The sequence below is a fragment of the Mandrillus leucophaeus genome, unplaced genomic scaffold (genome assembly GCF_000951045.1).
Source record: "Mandrillus leucophaeus isolate KB7577 unplaced genomic scaffold, Mleu.le_1.0 Scaffold436, whole genome shotgun sequence".
NCBI lineage: Eukaryota > Metazoa > Chordata > Mammalia > Primates > Cercopithecidae > Mandrillus > Mandrillus leucophaeus.
In genome coordinates this window covers 1,515,451-1,535,101 of record NW_012104654.1, presented here as the reverse complement: position 1 = coordinate 1,535,101, position 19,651 = coordinate 1,515,451, and the positions used below count along the sequence as shown (strand labels likewise).

The window sequence follows — 19,651 nt, the reverse complement described above, 5'->3', positions numbered from 1 at the left end:
TGTCTGAAAGAGAATTGGTAGTCTATGTCCTTAATTGAAAAAGAGAATGCAAGAAGTAAGGACAGCCTTTTGGGTGACTGGAGTTGTAATAGATGATGAGCCTAATCTGACATCTGAATTTCTAGAGATGTTTATTTTAGCAGGCAGTGAAATATTTGACTGTGAAGCCTGGGGGAAAGATCCCTATAAAAACAGAGTCTTTGGCATATAGGTTAAAACCAGGAGCTTCCATCTCTGGATAGTAATAAAGTCCTTCCTTATTAATCACTTTCTCTCTGGCCACTGTAAGTCTTGCTTAGTCTTATTTGGTTCTCAAAATGTGGTCCATGGAATAGCTTCATTAGAGTCACACAGGATACTCTGTAAAGTTAAATCTAACAGGAACCCAATCGTACTTCCCCTGACACTGAAGTTTGAGAACCATAACCTTACTCAGAGTATCTCATCTCAATTCCATATAAATGCTCTTCTAATATTTGAAGCAATTACTATGTTCTCTTTCCTGAGCCTTCTCTAGGGAAAATATACCTAGCTAACTCAATGAATAATTCCTTTTCTACACTAATAATTTTATATAATGGCTCCTCTCATTACAAATTTATAAAATACAGACATAAAAAATATGAACCCTTTATATTCCTATCACCCATAGCTAATCTTCTAGATGTTAAGGCACATGTACATTCAATTGACTGACTGAGATGGAGTCTTGCTCTGTCACCCAGGCTGGAGGGCAGTGGTGTGGTCTCGGCTCACTGCAAGCTCTGCGTACCGGGTTCCTGCCATTCTCCTGCCTCAGCCTCCTGAGTAGCTAGGACTACAGGAGTCCACCACTACACCCGGCTAATTTTTTGTATTTTAAGTAGAGACGGGGTTTCACCGTGTTAGCCAGGATGGTCTTGATATCCTGACCTCATGTTCCGCCCGCCTCGGCCTCCCAAAGTGCTGGGATTACAGGTGTGAGCCACCACGCCCAGCCCATACATTCAATTTTTATAACATGCTATCTTTACTCAGCCAACCCTTCTTTCTCATAAAACCATTGGAAAACATGCTTTACCATACCAAAAACACAAATTGTGAGAAAATGGAAGTAGAGTGAAAGGAATTCCCAGCATGACACAATACAGCTGACTCTGGGGACAACCAGAGTGGACAAAATAGTGTGACTCCAGAGATAGATATGTTGAGGGTTATCATCATAAAGATGCCTACTGGCATTGCATCTTCTTCTTCTTCTTCTTTTTTTTTTGTTGAGACGGAGTCTTGTTCTGTCACCCTGACTGGAATGCAGTGGCGCAATCTTGGTTCACTGCAACCTCTGCCTCCCGGGCTTAAGCAACGCTCCCGCCTCAGCCTTCCGAGGTAGCTGGATTTACAGGCGTGTGCTACCACGCCTGGTTTTTTGTATTTTTAGTAGAGATGGGGTTTCACCATGTTGGCCAGGCTGGTCTTGAACTCCTGACCTCCCGTGATCTGCCCACCTCAGCCTCCTAAAGTGCTGGGATTACAGGCGTGAGCCACGGTGCCCAGCCTAGCATTGTGTCTTCTTCTTTCTAGAGGGCAAAATGTACAGATGAGCCCAGATTCTTATGTGTTGCCCCTGTATTGATGGAAGTCCTGGCTCTCTCCCCTTAAGTCCTGCAGCCTGCCTCGTATGAGTACATTAAATGTATCTAGCTTTGTCTTATTCCTGAAGGCTGGAGGTAAACCCTGGTGGTCTTACGAGAAAACACAGAACAGCTCACTCCTTCTGACTATATTCTTGCTGGAAATCTAGTATCTGGCTCACACTATCTCAGCCAGACACCAAGTGTGATGAGCCCTCTATTTCCCATTATTCATTCTTGCTAGGTGACTTCTCTAGGAACTTTTAAACTCTTGGAGAAACTGAAGCTACATATATCAGAGTTTCTGTTAGGATTATATTCTCCTGGGAACCTTCACCTGAAAGAGGCGGTATCACACTATTACCTAGCAGGTCTGTATTTGCTATTTGTTTTTTAAGTTAACCACCTTTCTCATTCCTATCTATGTAAACAGCTGTTAATAAAATATCTGAGGAAAATACATGCAAACAAACACATAAGAATGAGAGAAAATATTCTTAAAGATAGGATGTTAAAGACAAAGATGAAATGAAAGTATCAGGAATTATATTTAAAATATACAGGAAACAAGAAAACTATCATCCTTAAAATTTCCTTACATGTCAATTTATTTGCTTATCCTAATTTTTAGTTTAGGTATATAAACTTAGGCTTTCATATTATCTGCATCCGCACTGCTGAAAAATAAATCTGTGTTATACAAAAAAAAAAAAGCAGTTGTCATACAGAGCCAAGGTTTTCTTTCCTTATCTAAGAGCACCAATTAATTTACCCATAAGTTTAAAATGTAATTATTTCTGGGTCATTTCACTAAAAATACTGTATTATTATTTAATAATACATTTTACTGTTGTTATTGAATACTATCATTTCTAAACATACGCTAATACTAAGTAAATAGGAATTTTGATATTGTAAGAATTATCTCTTGCTCATTGTATGTATATCTATGTAATAACAACTAAATTCTCTTGGAAATGTATTCCTCTAGGAAGAGTCACAAACTGGAATCTCTCCACATATTTTATACCTGGGCTAATGTGGCAATCTGTGGCTGGGCTTGAACTGTCATTTGTTGGTTTTCAGCTTCTGTTACAGCTGCATCTCCACTCTGCTGGTTCTCGGCTCCAGATTCCATGGTCATTTAGTTACCTATAATAATATGGAAGAGTGTTACAAGCACCACAGTGCTTTGTGCTTTCATGACTTTAAAGGCAAATTTCAAGTTATAAATAGGTATATACGTGGTGGTTAAGTTACCAAGTGAACTCAGAAATCTAGTTAAAATATAATGTAGCTGAATTACTGTCAAACTTGTTCAAATATGCTGAGCTATAAAAGTTCTTGTCCTTTCAAAGAAGAAAAAAACATTTCTTCTCCCTTGGCTGTTTCTTCCCAATGAGATATTATGTTGTCTAGAAATAAAAGATTCTTCTCTTACATAAATCTCCCCTACTAACAAGGAGAGGTGCAGTGGTAGCAAAATTATAATTTTTCAAAACTATACTCATCGGGTACAGAGAGATGGCAGAGAGTGGAAGTGAGCTAATGATGACAGAGTCTATTAGATACTGGCTTCATAATACCTCCCATAAGGGTATTTCCCCCCATAAGAGGAAAGAAACAGGAATTGTAAGCTACTTCCAAAAGTGATTACTAGTGGTAGGACAAAATCAGTCCGTTTCAAGCCCAAATTTTTTTTAGAGATGAGGTCTCGCTCTGTTGCCCAGACTGGAGTGCAGTAGCGTGATCACAGGTCATCTCAATCTAAAACTCCCGGACTCAAGTGATCCTCCCACCTCAGCCTCTGGAGTAGCTGAGAATACACGTGCATGGCACCATACCAGGTAATTTCAAAAGCCCAAGTTGTGGAATTTCAAGGTAGAAAGGTGGAATAAATGGCCACAGAGCCAAATCAGAGGTGCCAAACACGGAAAAAGTTAAGGCATTCTGATACCTTACCCTATGTATAGCATGCAACACTATACTGTACACATATATACATACACAGAGAAACACTTTCTATATTTTTTAATTGTAAAATTCTGTGTAAGGTAAAAATTCATATTACTTTTTGGGCTCTGCTTTGCTAAGCACTTAGTGTATCTGTTGGGTAATCTAACACTGGATGGCAGCAAAAGTGGAGTGGAGAGCAATTCCTACCAGCAGTAGCTACTGTAAATCAAGGTTAGAGAAATCTCTGTTAACTGGGGAAACAATCCTGTCTAAAGGATTCAGGAAAACAGGCAATGCTTCTAGGGCCTGTTATAATTCAGTGTCTCGCATCTTATCTGTCAAAACAAATTTGTTAATACTGACGGACTACCTTTAGTGATTCCACAAATAACACAAAAAGCCCACGACTTTTCCAGAATATATTTCATTTATTTTACAACTCTGAAACTGATCAAAACTATCACTGATCCTTGTGATCATTACACTCCATCACAATGTATTACATACTAATACATTTTGCTGTCACTCATAAGGTTCTATAAAAAGAAAGTGTTTTACAAGTGACAGTTTAAAAAATGAAAATGAAAATATCTCTGTAGAAATGAATATAAATAGTTTGGAAATATCAAAATCCACAAAACACAGATGATAAGGAAAAAGATCAATAGACTTGAATACATTATTTAAAATATTCATAAAGCCACCAAGACAAGTGCACTGACCATATAATCAATAGTAATATCCAGAGATGTAGTTCAATGGTATTTGCTGTAAAATTTTTTAATCATAGCAAAAAAAAAAAAAAACCACCTGAAAACAATTATCCATCATTAAGAGAACCATTACAAAATTGTAACAATGAAAAAATTTAATATATTGACATACTGTAAAATAGAGCCCCATTTATATTTTTAAAAAAGTAAAACAAATTGTTGTAAAGGTTTATGCACGCAAAAGGTGTGCAAGATTAAATACTAAACTATTAGCAGTAGCTCTGAAGAGAGAAATAGAATTTTGTAGAACTGTACAGAATGACTTTCACCTTTAACTCTAGACATATTTCAGTATTTTAATATTGACTGAAGTTTTTCTTCCCATGAGCATGGATTCAGGATTACTTGTACAATTAAACTTTAATGTCACAAGACATGTATATTATAAAATAATAAATCAAAACTATAATTTTGATACAAAGTTTTTAAAATCTCAGATACTTTTTATATGAAATTACCATTTTTGTTTAAATTTTGCCTATTTACCCTATATTTCTAAATTATAAAAAATAACTTAAAAAAGTATCAAATAACTCTGGTTATCACTGGTGATTAACTTACTGAGTTATATTTTGCAACCTTTTTATTTAAAAATAAAAAACTTTATTTTTAAACTAAAAATAAGACAGACATCAAATGTAACAAACAACAACAACAAAAGTTTACCTGGGCTGGGAGCGATGGCTTATGCCTGTAATCCCAGCACTCTGGGAGGCAGAGGCAGGTGGATCACCTGAGGTCAGCAGTTCAAGACCAGCCTGGTCAACATGGTGAAACCTCATCTCTACTAAAAGCATAAAAACTAGCCAGGCGTGGTAGTGGGTGCCTGTAATCCCAGCTACTTGGGAGGCTGAGGCAGGAGAATTGCTTGAACCCAGGAGACAGAGGCTGCAGTGAGCTGACATGGTGCCACTTCACTTAAGCCTTGGTGTCAGAGTGAGACTCTGTCTCAAAAAAAAAAAAAAAAAAAAGGTTTACCTGTAAGTTATCCATACTTTTCATCTTGAAGAAAATGGCATATAAAAACAAAAAACTAATTTCAGTAACAATAAAATAAATAAATAAATACTCTCAATGACAGTACTGAGTCAAGGTAATAAGAGCAGACATTCACGGCCAGGTGTGGTGGCTCATGCCTGTAATCCCAGCACTTTGGGAGGCTGAGGCTGGTGGATCACCTGAGATCAGGAGTTCCAGACCAGCTTGGCCAACATGGTGAAACCCTGTCTCTACTAAAAATACAAAAAATTAGCCGAGTGTGGTGGCAGGTGCCTGTAATCCCAGCTACTTGGGAGGCCGAGGCAGGAGAATTGCTTGAACCTGGGAGGTGGAGGTTGTAGTGAGCCGAGATCACACCACTGCACTGCAGCCTGGGTGACAGAGCAAGACTGTTTTACCAAAAAAACAAAAAAACAGTAGACATTCACAATTTTTTCTCCATTTTCTCCCCCTGCAAACCATCATTTTATCTAGAATGAAGATAAATACAAATGTATCATAATACCTCCTTTGTAGACAGGGTATACACAACCATTTTTGAAGGACTTTATTTCAAGCCACATTTTTAAAGCTATGCTGTCATCTGGTATGTGTAGTTTTACTCTACCATTCGATTAAACACAATCTAACGCACAGATTGATCATTTATTTCATTTTTATTTACAACACATTGAGACTACTTAATTTTTTTTGACATTTAAGGTACAGAACACCATTACAACTTTTTGTTTTGGAAAATAAAATATTACTGTATTACAATAAAGGAACAAAGCCATTAGTGAATACAAGTAAATTTTCGTTACAAAGACATACTCAAAATGCTTTTCATCCTCTTCCCTCCACAACTGGATAATATTTCTTTTTAAAACAAAGTGTGATATTTCCAATGTATAGGAGCCCAATTTAAACAACTGGTGTTTTATTATCATTTCATTCAAGCAGCCTACCAATCCTTTTTAGGGTAGAGGATAGCCTTCTTAATTTTTATAATTTTTATCTTAAGTAGATACCAACAACTTAGGCAACAGTACAAATATAATAGTTCATCAGAAAAAGTAGGCCTTTCCTTAAAGTGCTGGTGAGAATTATTTTGGACTCTGAAAGTTTTTTGCTCTTTTTGTTTATCCCCTCAGGTATAGAGAGGAGAGATGGTATAGTTTTCCTATTTACCCAGTACCAGTCTAGCTGGCAGTACCATAATCCAGACACATATGTGAGTTCCCAAGTGGTATGAAGGAGATTCTTAATTCACTAAACAAATGCAAAAAATAAATAATAAAAGACTGAATAATGCTATAAAATAAGAAAGAAACCAGATACATATGAACTCAGAATGTTACATGAAACATCAGGCTTGGAACATTAGAAACAGAATGTATCGTAAAGTCATAAAGTCACTTAAAATATACTATTGGCTTGATAGTTTTGTAATTCTTGTTCTTTCAATGATTCTGTTTTTAAAATTTATTTGGCATTAAGGTTTAAGATTTGGGGGTTTTTTGGATTTATCTTAAAATTAACATAAGACTAATCCTTTAGAAACTTTGAGCTTAGGTAACAAATTTTGAAATAGTGCTATGTTTAAAAGAAACAATTTTTTAACCGATTCACAGATATGTATCATTTTGCTATAATGGTCTCTGGAATTCTACCCCTTAATATAAAAAGTAAAAAGCCAAGTGATTCTGTAGTATTATTCATTCAATCTTTAGAAAAACAAAGAATGTTGTTCTAAGTAGGTGGGAAACACAGCCTAACACTTGGTGACAAGCTGGATTTGTCACCAACTGGCATTGTCTCTAGTGGTTGTTAGACAAACTAAACTTTCTGTGTTTTAATTTCTCATCTGTAAAAACAAGAGGGATGAATTAAAAAATTAAAAGATGCCTTTTTTGTGTGTGTATGTGTGACAGAGTCTCACTCTGTCGCCCAGGCTGGAGTGCAGTGGCACAATCTCGGCTCACTGCAAGCTCCACCTCCTGGGTTCATGCCATTCTCCTGCTCAGCCTCCCGAGTAGCTGGGACTACAGGCGCCCACCACCAGGCTCAGCTAATTTAACATTTATGGTAAAGGAAGTATTTCCTTTTATTATATACTAATACATATAGCAAAGAATGACACATTGAGTAAGAGGTCACCTAGCCTCTTGATCCTGGGCAAATACAGAGATATTCTCATCCATTTGTACAATAATGAGACTGTAATACAACCTGAGATTATTAGCAGCATTTTTTTTTAAAAAGCTACAAGCCATACTTCTACCTAGTGAAGATTCTTAGTGGAGATTGTCTTTTATCTATTATGCTGCTCTGGTCATAACTGTTGTTACAGTTATTAAACAGTTAATTAACAGTCCCTTCACTTAACTTCTAAAGTTTTTTCTTTCCATTCTAGCCTCAAGAAATTTATCTGATTAGATTTCCCAATAGTAAAGGGACTTTCATATCTCATATTGTAACACTTTCATACCCACCCCTTTCCACAGTAAAAGCGGTAGTAGATATTAAAAAGTTTAAAATGTAGTTTAGGTAAACATCTCAGCAAAGTGTCAAATGAGTGCTTCCTCGGCATTTAAAGAAGAGACTGTGTTCAGCAATAGTCAGGAGAATGAGAGAATTCCAAAGAGGCATTAAGGATGAACACAGTATTGATAAGTTTGGGAAGAACTTTTTCTACAAGAAAAATGGAATGAGCAAAGGTTTGAATTATAGCCCTGTACAGAAACGAGTAAGTTAGTGGCTGATAAGAGACTTTGTATAGAAAACAAGGAAAAAAGATAAATGATAATAGCCATTGAGAATAAAGCAATGAACAGAAGAAATTTTAAAAACTCTGCTTTTATGTAGCTTACCTTCTAGTAAACAAGTAAAACACGTAAGTCAGATGATGGGAAGGGTGTAGAAAAATAAAGCTGGGAAGATGGTTGGAGGTTCTTAGTACTATAAAGGTTGACTATAGAACCCTTATTAATAAAGTAGCATTTAAATTCATCTACTCAAGACCTGCACAGAACTATACTGAATCAGGGACAAATTCTGGCACCACTGTTTCCTTACTTAACTACCTATAGCAAGTTAACAAAAATCTTCATCAAATTACAAATTAAAGCTCATAATAGAAAGCAAGCCCATACTACCACTTTTTCTTTCATTAAGCAAAAGGAAAGAATACATACTTTCACCTTAAAATATTTTGACCTTTAGGAAATGTCCCAGTCCTTATAATCATCAACATTCTAGTCCAAGTTTATGAAAAATAAACCCATCTTCCCCACAACCTAGTAAACTTTCTAAACTCCTAAATCGAGGGCAATTTTCATCCCATTTAGGATCAGAGATAACATTCAAAGAAATAAGTTGTGAATTTTGACTGTAAAGAAGAAATAATACATTAATAACTAATAGAACACATGCTATGATTAAAAACAAAAAAATAGAATGACCTCAACTAGAAGTGAGAAAAACACATTTCCCTGCACACTAACAAGTGGGCAACTCCTCCTGAACTCTCAGCAATCAAAAATTCCAGGGATTTAAGGAAATCACATGGCAGAACTCCAAAGTCTCCAAGGTAACCACAGCAAAAGGCATTTTTGGGCACATGATTTTAAAACTGAATGACTATTTTGTTGTTACAGTCAGATATGTTAACTAAAAATACTCTTCATAAGTATATCTAGAAGTACCTACACGTGATACATAATTATTTCTAAATAGCTATGTTGTACCTATATTTAGTTTTTAGGGTAACTGAAAGCCTTGCTGATACATTTTTTTTTTTTTTTTTGAGATGGAGTCTCGCTCTTTTGCCCAGGCTGGAGTGTAGTGGCACAATTTCAGCTCACTGCAACCTCCACCTCCCAGGTTCAAGCGATTCTCCTGCCTCAGCCTCCCAAGTACCTGGGACTACAGGCGCATGCCACCATACACTCAGCTAATTTTTTGTATTTTTAGTAGAGATGGGGTTTCACCGTGTTAGCCAGGATGATCTCGATCTCCTGACTTCGTGATCTGCCTACTCCGGCTCCCAAAGTGTTGGGACTACAGGCCAGGCAGGCATGAGCCACCTCTCCCGGTCAAAGCCTTGCTAATACATTCTTACACCCTTCAAATATCTTTATTTTCTAAAGTGTTATAATGTTCAGGTGCTACACAATAGACTTTAGCTTTCCAAGAATCAGTAACTATGTTGCACTGTCTACTGTTTTCCTCTACTTTTTTTCCTGCACTTTTTTTTTTTTCTTAAGTAGGGGAGGGTTGTTAACCTTAAAATACTTGTCATTTATCTTTACCATATGTCCAATCTGGGAGAACTGAGATGTATCTAATCAATACTGGAAAATTAGCAATGTTCCAGGTTTCTGATGCTAATAATAGTCTATTGGTGTTAAATATAGCACATCTTCATTGAGACCAGACAGTCAAAAAAGCATATTCAAATGTCATATGCATATACATATATGTATATATGTACACACACTCCTCAACAGATCAACCTCAACTGAATAAACCTTAGACTAGATTAGACTGATCACACTGTAACAAAGGTTATAAATATTTTAAGGGGACAAGTTAGAGCAGGCAATGTGATAAACGAAAATAAATTGGTATCTTTATCAAGCTGAGTTTTCCCTGTGTTCCCACCAAGGTCCTTCTGCTTTAAACAGACAACAAATCCTTATTTCAGCCTCCAATCTAGACATTAGAAAGCAAGAAAAGTTATACATGAAGTTAACTCTGTGATCTGAATCTGATAAAATTTAAATTACTTATAAGACAAGAATAAAAGCATGAAAATTTGTTTACTTTTGTAAACTATGTATTAATAGAAAACACCAAAATAACCCAACCACCACCTTAACCACCAAAAAGAGGGCGATATATAGCAAAAAGGAAAATCTTTTTTCTTTTTTTGTGGGGGGCGGGCGAGGCGGTGCGGGGATGGAGTTTTGCTTTTGTTGCCCAGGCTGGAGTGCAATGGAGTAATCTCGACTCACTGCAACATCTGCCTCCGCGGTTCAAGTGATTCTTCTGCCTCAGCCACACAAGTAGCTGGGATTACCGATGTGCACCACCACACCTGGCTAATTTTTGTATTTTTAGTAGAGACAGGTTTCACCACGTTGGCCAGGCTGGTCTCAAACTCCTGACCTTAGGCGATCTACCTGGGTTGACCTCCCAAAGTGCTGGAATTGCAGGTGTGAGCCACCAGGCCTGGCCCCAGGAATCTTTTCAATATTATTTAAGAAAATAAATTCTCTCATTTATTTATTGGATTTAACTCAGAGAAACTGTTTAAGTTAAACATTTTGTATTTTATAATTGCAGTTTTGTAATTACCAGGGTATTTGAATGCCATCCTTGATAAATAAACTTGTTTTTAAAAAATGTAGCATACCCAGGCTGGGCGCGGTGGCTCACGCCTGTAATCCCAGCACTTTGGGAGGCCAAGGCGGGTGGATCATGAGGTCAGGAGATCAAGACCATCCTGGCTAACACGGTGAAACCCCATCTCTACTAAAAATACAAAAATTAGCCAGGCGTGGTGGCGGGCGCCTGCAGTCCGCTGAGGCAGGAGAATGGCGTGAACCTGGAAGGCAGAGCTTGCAGTGAGCCAAGATCATGCCACTGCACTCCAGACTGGGTGACAGGGCAAGACTCCGTCGCAAAAAAAAAAAAAAAAAAAAAGTAACATGCCCTATGACAAAGATATTGTTCTTGAAGGAAGTATTTAACAGATGTGTGTTAGAGAAATGCCAGCCAGGCGCAGTGGCTCACACCTGTAAATCCCTGCACTTTGCGGAGGCCGAGGTGGGCAGATTACTTGAGGCCAGGAGTTTGCGATCCACCCGGCCAACATGGTGAAACCCTGTCTCTACTAAAAATACAAAAATTAGCTTGGCGTGGTAGTATGCACCTGTAATCCCAGCTACTCAGGAGGCTGAAGCACAAGAATGCTTGAACCTGGGAAGTGGGGGTTGCAGTGAGTCGAGATGACACCACTGCACTCCTTCCTGGGTGACACAGTGAATGACACTCCATCCCCCCCAACCCAAATAAAACGTCATCTGATAAACAGAAACATACTGCACGGTTTGAAAGCCATCTCAGAATATGTGACTAAATCTATAGCACCTTTCAACAAGAAGGGTGTAGTGCTTTCTTAAAGTTTTTTTTGTTTGTTTGTTTTAAATTAAGTACTTGCAAAGTTTACTTGCCTTGTTTTCCTTCAGGTAAGACTATACTCAAGAATTTGAAACAAGTCTTCATGTATATGGCCACCAACAGACAGTGTTGCTTAGCAAAGCAGCAGCCATGACTATGCATTATTTTAGATAACATTTTTATCTCATATCTTTCCATTCCCCTTTCATTCCAAACACCCACTTAATGGGTGTTTCACAGCTTTTTACACTTTGAACATTTCGAAGAACTGATTTCACAGAAACCTCTATACATGAAGCATTACAAAATGGCTATTTGGAGCTCATTTTTTTTTTAAGAAAAAAGAGATTATATACTTCCTACATACAGTTACTTTGACAAAAGCAATTTTTATGTTGACAAAGAATGAAGCTGTCTTCAAATGTTAGTTCTGCTTTGTAAACTAGCTCAATGCTGAAAACTGTAAGGACCCAAAAGTTATTATGCCCCAAAGTTAAATACGTATAGCCTACTTACACTTACTTACGAAAACCAAAGTGATTATATCAAAATCACTACATCCAACTGGGAGATGAATGTCCAAGTGTTTTTAAAATAAGTTTATGAAGTAACATTTGTTATTTTGAATTGTTATTCTTGGTGAATTATTTACAAATTGGACATGCAAGAGTGAAAATTCAGTTTTCTTCAGGTGAGACAGACATGTTATGGGAGGAATTATAATGCAGGAATTCTGATGTTAGCTAACTTCACAGATAGAGAACAAAAGATATTAAGAGATTTGTAAGGAAAGTTCAAGACTTCAGGGTTATACCAGATAGCCTCCAATTATAAAAAGTGAGGAGTTCTCTGTAATATTTGGCAATGGAACTATGCGGACTATTATGTAATATGCTAATTAGTTTGATTACATTTTGCTTACTAGTCAAACAGCAAAGGAAAAAGCCCAAGAACTCAAAGGTACCAAGGACATACTGGACTACATTTAAAAACCAACCATGGTTAATCTATAAAACTGACAAATGGCATGCAGACAACAGTACATACTTTACGTACAGGCTTTGATTTGTTTTTGTTTTTGTTTTTTTTTTTTGAGACAGGGTCTCACTCTGTCTCCCAAGCTGGAATGCAGTGGCATGATCTCAGCTCACTGCAACCTCCGCTTCCCAGGTTCAAGTGATTCTCTTGCCTCGGTCTCCCAAATAGCTGGGATTATAGGCACCCACCACCACACCTGGCTAACTTTTTTTATTTTTAGTAGAGATGGGGTTTCACAATGTTGGCCAGGCTGGTCTCAAACTCCTGACCTCAGGTGATCCGCCCACCTCAGCCTCTCAAAGTGCTGGGATTACAGGCATGAGCCACTGCGCCCAGCCTACTGTTGTTGTTTACTTTTTAATCTTAGGGTTCACTCTTGGTGTTGTACATTCTACGGACAAATGCGTAATGACATGTATCCACCATTACAGTATCATACAGCGTATTTTGCTTTATGTACAGTATTGATAGAAGACTTGCTTCAAGTTCAGGCATCTTCATCTTTAATCCTGAAAGAATCAACATAAAGTCCAACTGTCTATGTAGATGTACTGTTTATCACCAACCTGGTGGTGATTTCTGATATGACCACAATCTCATGCTATTTCTCATGTCTCAGAGGCTGGAAGTACTATCATAGTAAAGTATCAGAGTTAATAAAAACTCAAAGTAGAAAACCTTCCTTTTAAGCTTTGGACAATGAATCTAATTTCCTCAGTTAAAAAAAAATATGTTTGGTCAGGCATGGTGGCTCACACCTGTAATCCCAACACTTTGGGAGGCTGAGGTGGGCATATCACCTGAGGCTGGGAGTTTGAGACCAGCCTGGCCAACATGGAGAAAGCCTGTCTCTACTAAAAAAATACAGAATTAGCCAGGCATGGTGGTGCATGCCTGTAATCCCAGCTACTTGGGAGGCCGAGGCAGGAGAATCGCTTTAACTCAGGAGGCGGAGGTTGTGGTGAGCCGAGATCGCGCCATTGCACTATAGCCTGGGCAGAAAGAGCGAAACTCTGTCTCCAAAAAAAAAAATTCACTTCCTTTAATCTGTACAACTCTAAAAAGGAATTGTTCCTAACTTTTACCTTTCAAATTTATGACCCTTTAATAGGGAATCACTCATTAAACAAATACTCTGTGCCTACTACGTAGTAACGCCTACAGAGCTTTCAGCAGAACTGAAAATTACTACACAGTAATAGTCCCATACTATGGGACTATATAGCATAATACATGTAAGAACCTTTCTCTGGAATTAGGCCAGGCAGAGTGTCTCATGTCTGTAATCCCAGCACTTTGGGAGGCCAAGGTGGGTGGATCACTTGAGGTCAGAAGTTCGTGACTAGCCTGGCCAACATAGTGAAACCTCATCTCTACTAAAATACAAAAATTAGCCGGGCATGGTGGCACATGACTGGAGTCCCAGCTACTCAGGAGGCTGAGGCAGGAGAATCGCTTGAACCCAGGAGACAGAGGTTGTAGTGAGCCGAGATCATGCCACTGCACTCCAGCCTGGGCAACAGAGTGACTGTCTCATTTAAAAAAAAAAAAAAAAAAAAAAAAAAAAGAACGAACGAATCTTTCTCTGAAATGCTTCTACATTGTTGGTGGTGTTAGTTCAACCATTGTGGAAGAGTTTGGCAATACCTCAAAAACCTAGAGGCAGAAATACCATTCAACCCAGCAATCCCCTTACTGGATATATACCCAAAGGAATATAAATCATTCTATTATAACAATATATGCATGCATATGTTAACTGCAGCACTATTCACAATAGCAAAGATATGCAATCAACCTAAATGCCCATCAATGATAGACTGGATATAGAAAATGTGGTACATATACACCATGGAATACTATGCAGCCATAAAGAACGAGATCATGTCCTTTGCACGAACATAGATGGAACTGGAGGCCTTTATCCTTAGCAAACTAATACAGGAACAGAAAACCAAATACCGCATATTCTCATTTATAAGTGGGAGTTACATGATGAGAACACATGGACACATCGGTAGGGGGGTGGACAACACACACTGGGGCCTGTCAGAGGTTTGGGGGTGGGAGGAGGAAGAGCATCAGGAAGAACAGCTGACAGATGCTGGGCTTAATACCTGGGTGACGGGATGATGCGTAGAGCAAACCACCATGGCACACGATTACCTATGGAACAAACCTGCACATCCTGCACATGTACCTCTGAACTTATAAGTTGGAAATAAAAAAGAACCTTTCTCTCAAGAGCTTACAAAAACTAATGAGAGATAAAATATGTACTATATATGAAAGAGCTTGACATGTATAAATTATTATAACTAGTTTAACTATAAAATCCTTCCAAACAAGTACTTAACACCAGTAATTTAAAACCATAAACTTCTATTTGGAAATGGTAGGAATACAATGAATTGTGGAAAAAAAGAAAGAATAGCTTCCTATTTGTGGTAATCTGATGCAGATTTGATTAAGAACATAATGAAATCAATGTATTTTTTCATGATCTTGGCTAGAATATTTACCCTAAGTGAGTTATTTATAAGTTTAAACTAGTATTACTTAAAAACAAAAATTTTGGCTGGGTGCGGTGGCTCATGCCTGTAATCCCCAGCACTCTGGGAGGCTCAGGTGGGCGGATTGCAAGGTCAAGAAATCGATACCATCCTGGCCAACATGGTGTAACCTCATCTATATTAAAAATACAAAAAAATTAACTGGGCGTGGTGGTGCGCACCTGTAGTCCCAGCTACTCGGGAGGCTGAGGCAGGAGAATCACTTGAACCCAGGAGGCGGAGGCTGCAGTGAGCCAAGATAGCGCCACTGCACTCCCGCCTGGCGACAGACTCCATTAAAAACCAAACCAAACCAAAACAAAACCCATTAATAAAACAAAAACCCTGAAAACTTCACCAAGAGATAATGCAGTACTACAAGAGTGATGAAGACTACGCCTTACTTACTGTGAGTTTCTACACAGTAAATACATCACTTAAATTCTCCAGGACTCAGTAAATACATCACTTAAATTCTCCAGGACTACTCACTCCCCCTTCATAGGTAAATGTTTGTAACTGTGAATTTCCCAAATATGGTAGAGTGTATGAGTTATACACTACAATCACATAGTCATTATAATAAATTCTCTTATAATAAATAATAAATTCTTGATTCACAGTTACAATTGGGCCTCTGTATCCAAAGATTCAGCATCTGTGGATTCAACCAACTGCAGATCGAAGATGTCTGGGGGAAAAAAATCCCCAAAGTCCCAAAAGTAAAGCCTGAATTTGCTGCATGCTGAGTCCTATATTGAACCCATGAGAGTCAAGTGATGGGCAGGCACTGTATAAGGTATTATAAGTAATCTAGAGATGATTTAAAGTATATGGGAGGACATTATCGGTTATATGCAAATACTATGCCACTTAATATAAGGGACTCAAGCATCTGTGGATTTGGTACCTAAGGAGGTCCTGGAACCAATTTCCCATTGATACCAAGGGACAACTGTGCTTTAAATTAAAATGTTTCACTCAAAATTATTTCTCGATTTTCATCTTTGCTTCTTTCATCTGTCACTACAAACTGAAGGATATGGACACAGAATAAAGGGAAGGCCTGAGGTAGCTGGATTGTAACTTCAAATACACATTAGTAGCTTTAGTTATTTTTCATTAAATAATGGTATCTTGTTTGCCTGGGCTTTCACAGAGATCACGGAGATATTTTTTAAATGTTTATAATAATTAAACAAGAATTTATGATGTACAAAATATAACACCAAAACACAAACAATAAAATAAAAATTAGATGAACTGGAAATCATAAAAATTAAAAACTTTTGTGCTTCAAGAGACACCATCAAGAAAGTGAGGAAAACCCACAGGAGAAAATTTTTGTAAATCATGTATCTGACAAGAGACTTGTATCCAGAATAATAAACAACTACAAAAGCCAACCCAATTTTAAAATGTGCAGAAGATCTGAACAGAAATTTTCCCAAAGATATACAAATGGCCAAATCAGCACATGAAAAGAAGCTTCATATCATTAGTCATGAGGGAAATACAAATCAAAACCAAACTGAGCTACCTCTTTGCACTCAGCAGAATGGCTATAATTAAAAAAACAAAACAAAAACAAAAACCCAAAACCCCCAAAAACAGATAATAACAAGTGTTAATGAAGATGGGGGAAAATTCAAACCCTCATACACTGCTGGTGGTGCAGTAGATTGGAAAACAGTCCAGCAGTTCCTTAAATGGTTAAACACAGTTACCATAAAATTCCATTCCTGAGTATATACTCAGAGAAATGAAAGCAACTCAACATAAATGAATATTTATGGCAGCATTACTCATAACAGTCAAAAAGTCCAAATGTCCATGAACTCCACAAATAAAATGCTGCATATCCATAAACTGGACTATTATTTGGCAATAAAAATGAATACTGATACATACTACAACATGAATAAACCTTGAAAATATTATGCTAAATAAAGGCAGCACATCACAATGGACGGTATGCTATATGATTCCACTTATACACAATGTCCAGAATAGGCAAACCTATAGAGACAGAAAGGAGATTAGTGGTTGCCTAGGGCTGCAGGTATGGGGAGATTAAGAGGTGATGGCTAAGAGATGTGTAGGTTTCTTTTAGGGGTAATGAAAATGTCCTAAACTGATTGTGGTAATAGATGCACAACTTTGTGAATATACTGAAAACCACTGAATTGTACACACCAAATGGGTGTATTGTATAGTATGTGAATTATATTTCAATAAAGCTATTTAAAAAAGTATCTATGATGTCCAATTTTTAACAATAATACAGTCATGTGTCACTTGATGGTAATATGTTCTGAGAAATGCATCATTAGCTAATTTTGTTGCAAAAACAAAACCTAGATGGTATAGTCTGCTATGTACCAAGGCTACATAGTATAGACTACAAACCCATACAGCATGTTATTGCAATGAGTACTGTGGGGAAATGTAACACAATGGTAAGTATTTGTTATTGAAACATATCCAAACATAGAAAAGGTACAGTAAAAATAAAAGATATAAAATATAAAAGATAAAAAATGGTACACCTGTACAGGGTGCTTATCACAAATGTAGCTTGAAGGAGTGGAAGTTGGTCTGGGTGAATCAGTGTGAGAATGTGAAGGCCTACAACATTACTGTACACTACTGTAGACTTCATATGCACTGTACACTTAGGTTATACTTTTTTTTTTTTTTTTCCTGAGACGGAGTCTTGCTCTTGTCACCCAGGCTGAAGTGCAGTGGCGCAATCTTGGCTCACTGCAACCTCCGCCTCTGGGTTCAAGCTATTCTCCTGCCTCAGCCTACTGAGTAGATGGGATTACAGGAGCCTGCCACCACACTTGGCTAATTTTTGTACTTTTAGTAGGAACACGGTTTCGCCATGTTGGCCAGGCTGGTCTCGAACTCCTAACCTCAGGTGATCCACCTACCTTGGCCTCCCAAAGTACTGGGATTACAGGCGTGAGCCACCGTGCCCATCCAGGCTACACTAAATTTATATAAACAAAATTTTCTTTCATCAGTAATACATTAACCTTAGCTTCCTGTAACTTCATATGTTTTTTAATTTTTTTTAACTTTTTGACTTTTTTGTAATAACACATAGCTTAAAACACAGATACATTGTACAGCTGTATAAAAGTATTTTTTCTCTAAAGGGATTTTAAGTGAAAGCAAGTTTATTAATAAAGTAAAGCAAAAAAAGAATCTAATGCTTTTTCCTTTTTTTTTTTTTACTTTTTAATTTTTTGTTCAACTTTATTTTGTTTTATTTTTTTTGACACAGGGTCTCACTGTGTCACCCAGGCTGGAGTGCAGTGGCACAGTATCAGCTCGCTGAAACCTCTGCCTCCTGGGTTCTCCTGCCTCGGCCTTGAGAGGAGCAGGGATTACAGGCATGCATCACCAAGCCCAGCTAATTAATTTTTGTATTCTCTGTAGAGACGGGGTTTCGCCATGTTGCCCAGGTTGGTTGAAACTCCTGGGCTCAAGCAACCCACCTGCCTCAGTCTCCCAAAGTGCTAGGATTACAGGCGTGAGCCACCATCCGCGGTCACTTTTTAAAATTTTTTGTTAAAAAGACATTCACACACACATTAGCTTAGGCCTACACAGGGTCAAGATCGTCAATATCACAGCCTTCCACCTCCACATCCTGTCCCACTGGAATGTCTTCAAGGGGCAATCACTTGCATGGAGCTGTCATCTCCTATGGTAACAATGCCTTCTTCTGGAATACCTATAGAAGTTCTTCTTAATAGGTTTGTTTACACTAGCACGGGACCACTGTTGTATATGCAACCTGTCATTCACCAAAACGTTCTTACAAGGAGAAGGACTGGGAGTCAGGAAATCTACATTTCAGCCCAATTCATCATTTTATTCCTCTGTTTATACCTTATCTTCTCTTATGTGAAACTCAAAGCTCCCTGCCTCATACTCAGCATTCCTCATAATGTAGATCTATAATCTAATACTTTCTTCACCAATTTATGTCAAGTTCATTATATGTCCATATCTTCATTTTGTTGTCCTTTCCACTACCTAGAATACACTCCATTCTATCTATACTTATCTAAGTTCTTTAGTATTCAACGTAAATTCTACTTTTCCCACAAAACTTTTCCTCACTAAGCCCCTTCTCTTCTGAACTCTATAGCTCTTCAAGATAGTAAAAATTATGTCACGTATTCTGGCACATATAAATCATTCTATCTTATACTATTTCATCATCCCCACTATACCATAAGATTCTTGAGGGTAGGAGCCATATAGTCAGGCTTTAGGCAGGCTTTATTGCTTATATCAACTAGAACAATCTTCATTTAATACCTAGGTATTTTTATAAATACCTAACTGAATAAATTTTCTTGTGATTATTTCACCAACTATAATAAAGTCAATGGTCAATAAATCTTCACTGAATAAATGATTGATAAATGGCAATACATAAAGTCAGGGTGTTACTACTGATCACAGTAAACGATAGAGCTACTACTGATACTTATTATAAGAAAATGACTCCCTTTCAAATGTACAAATAGGGCTGGGT

At 37.6% G+C, this 19,651-nt stretch overlaps 1 protein-coding gene across 2 annotated transcripts in view; it reads right to left on the bottom strand.

Moving 5' to 3' along the window:
* Positions 1–19,651, bottom strand: part of CREB1 (cAMP responsive element binding protein 1) — an 87,131-nt gene that overhangs the window by 48,884 nt on the left and 18,596 nt on the right. For both annotated transcript variants that reach the window (XM_011993895.1, XM_011993896.1), the window contains exon 2: positions 2,641–2,762. In XM_011993895.1, the coding sequence (XP_011849285.1) occupies positions 2,641–2,754 (114 nt within the window). In that variant the 5' untranslated portion in view covers positions 2,755–2,762. The remainder of the gene's footprint in view (positions 1–2,640; positions 2,763–19,651) is intronic.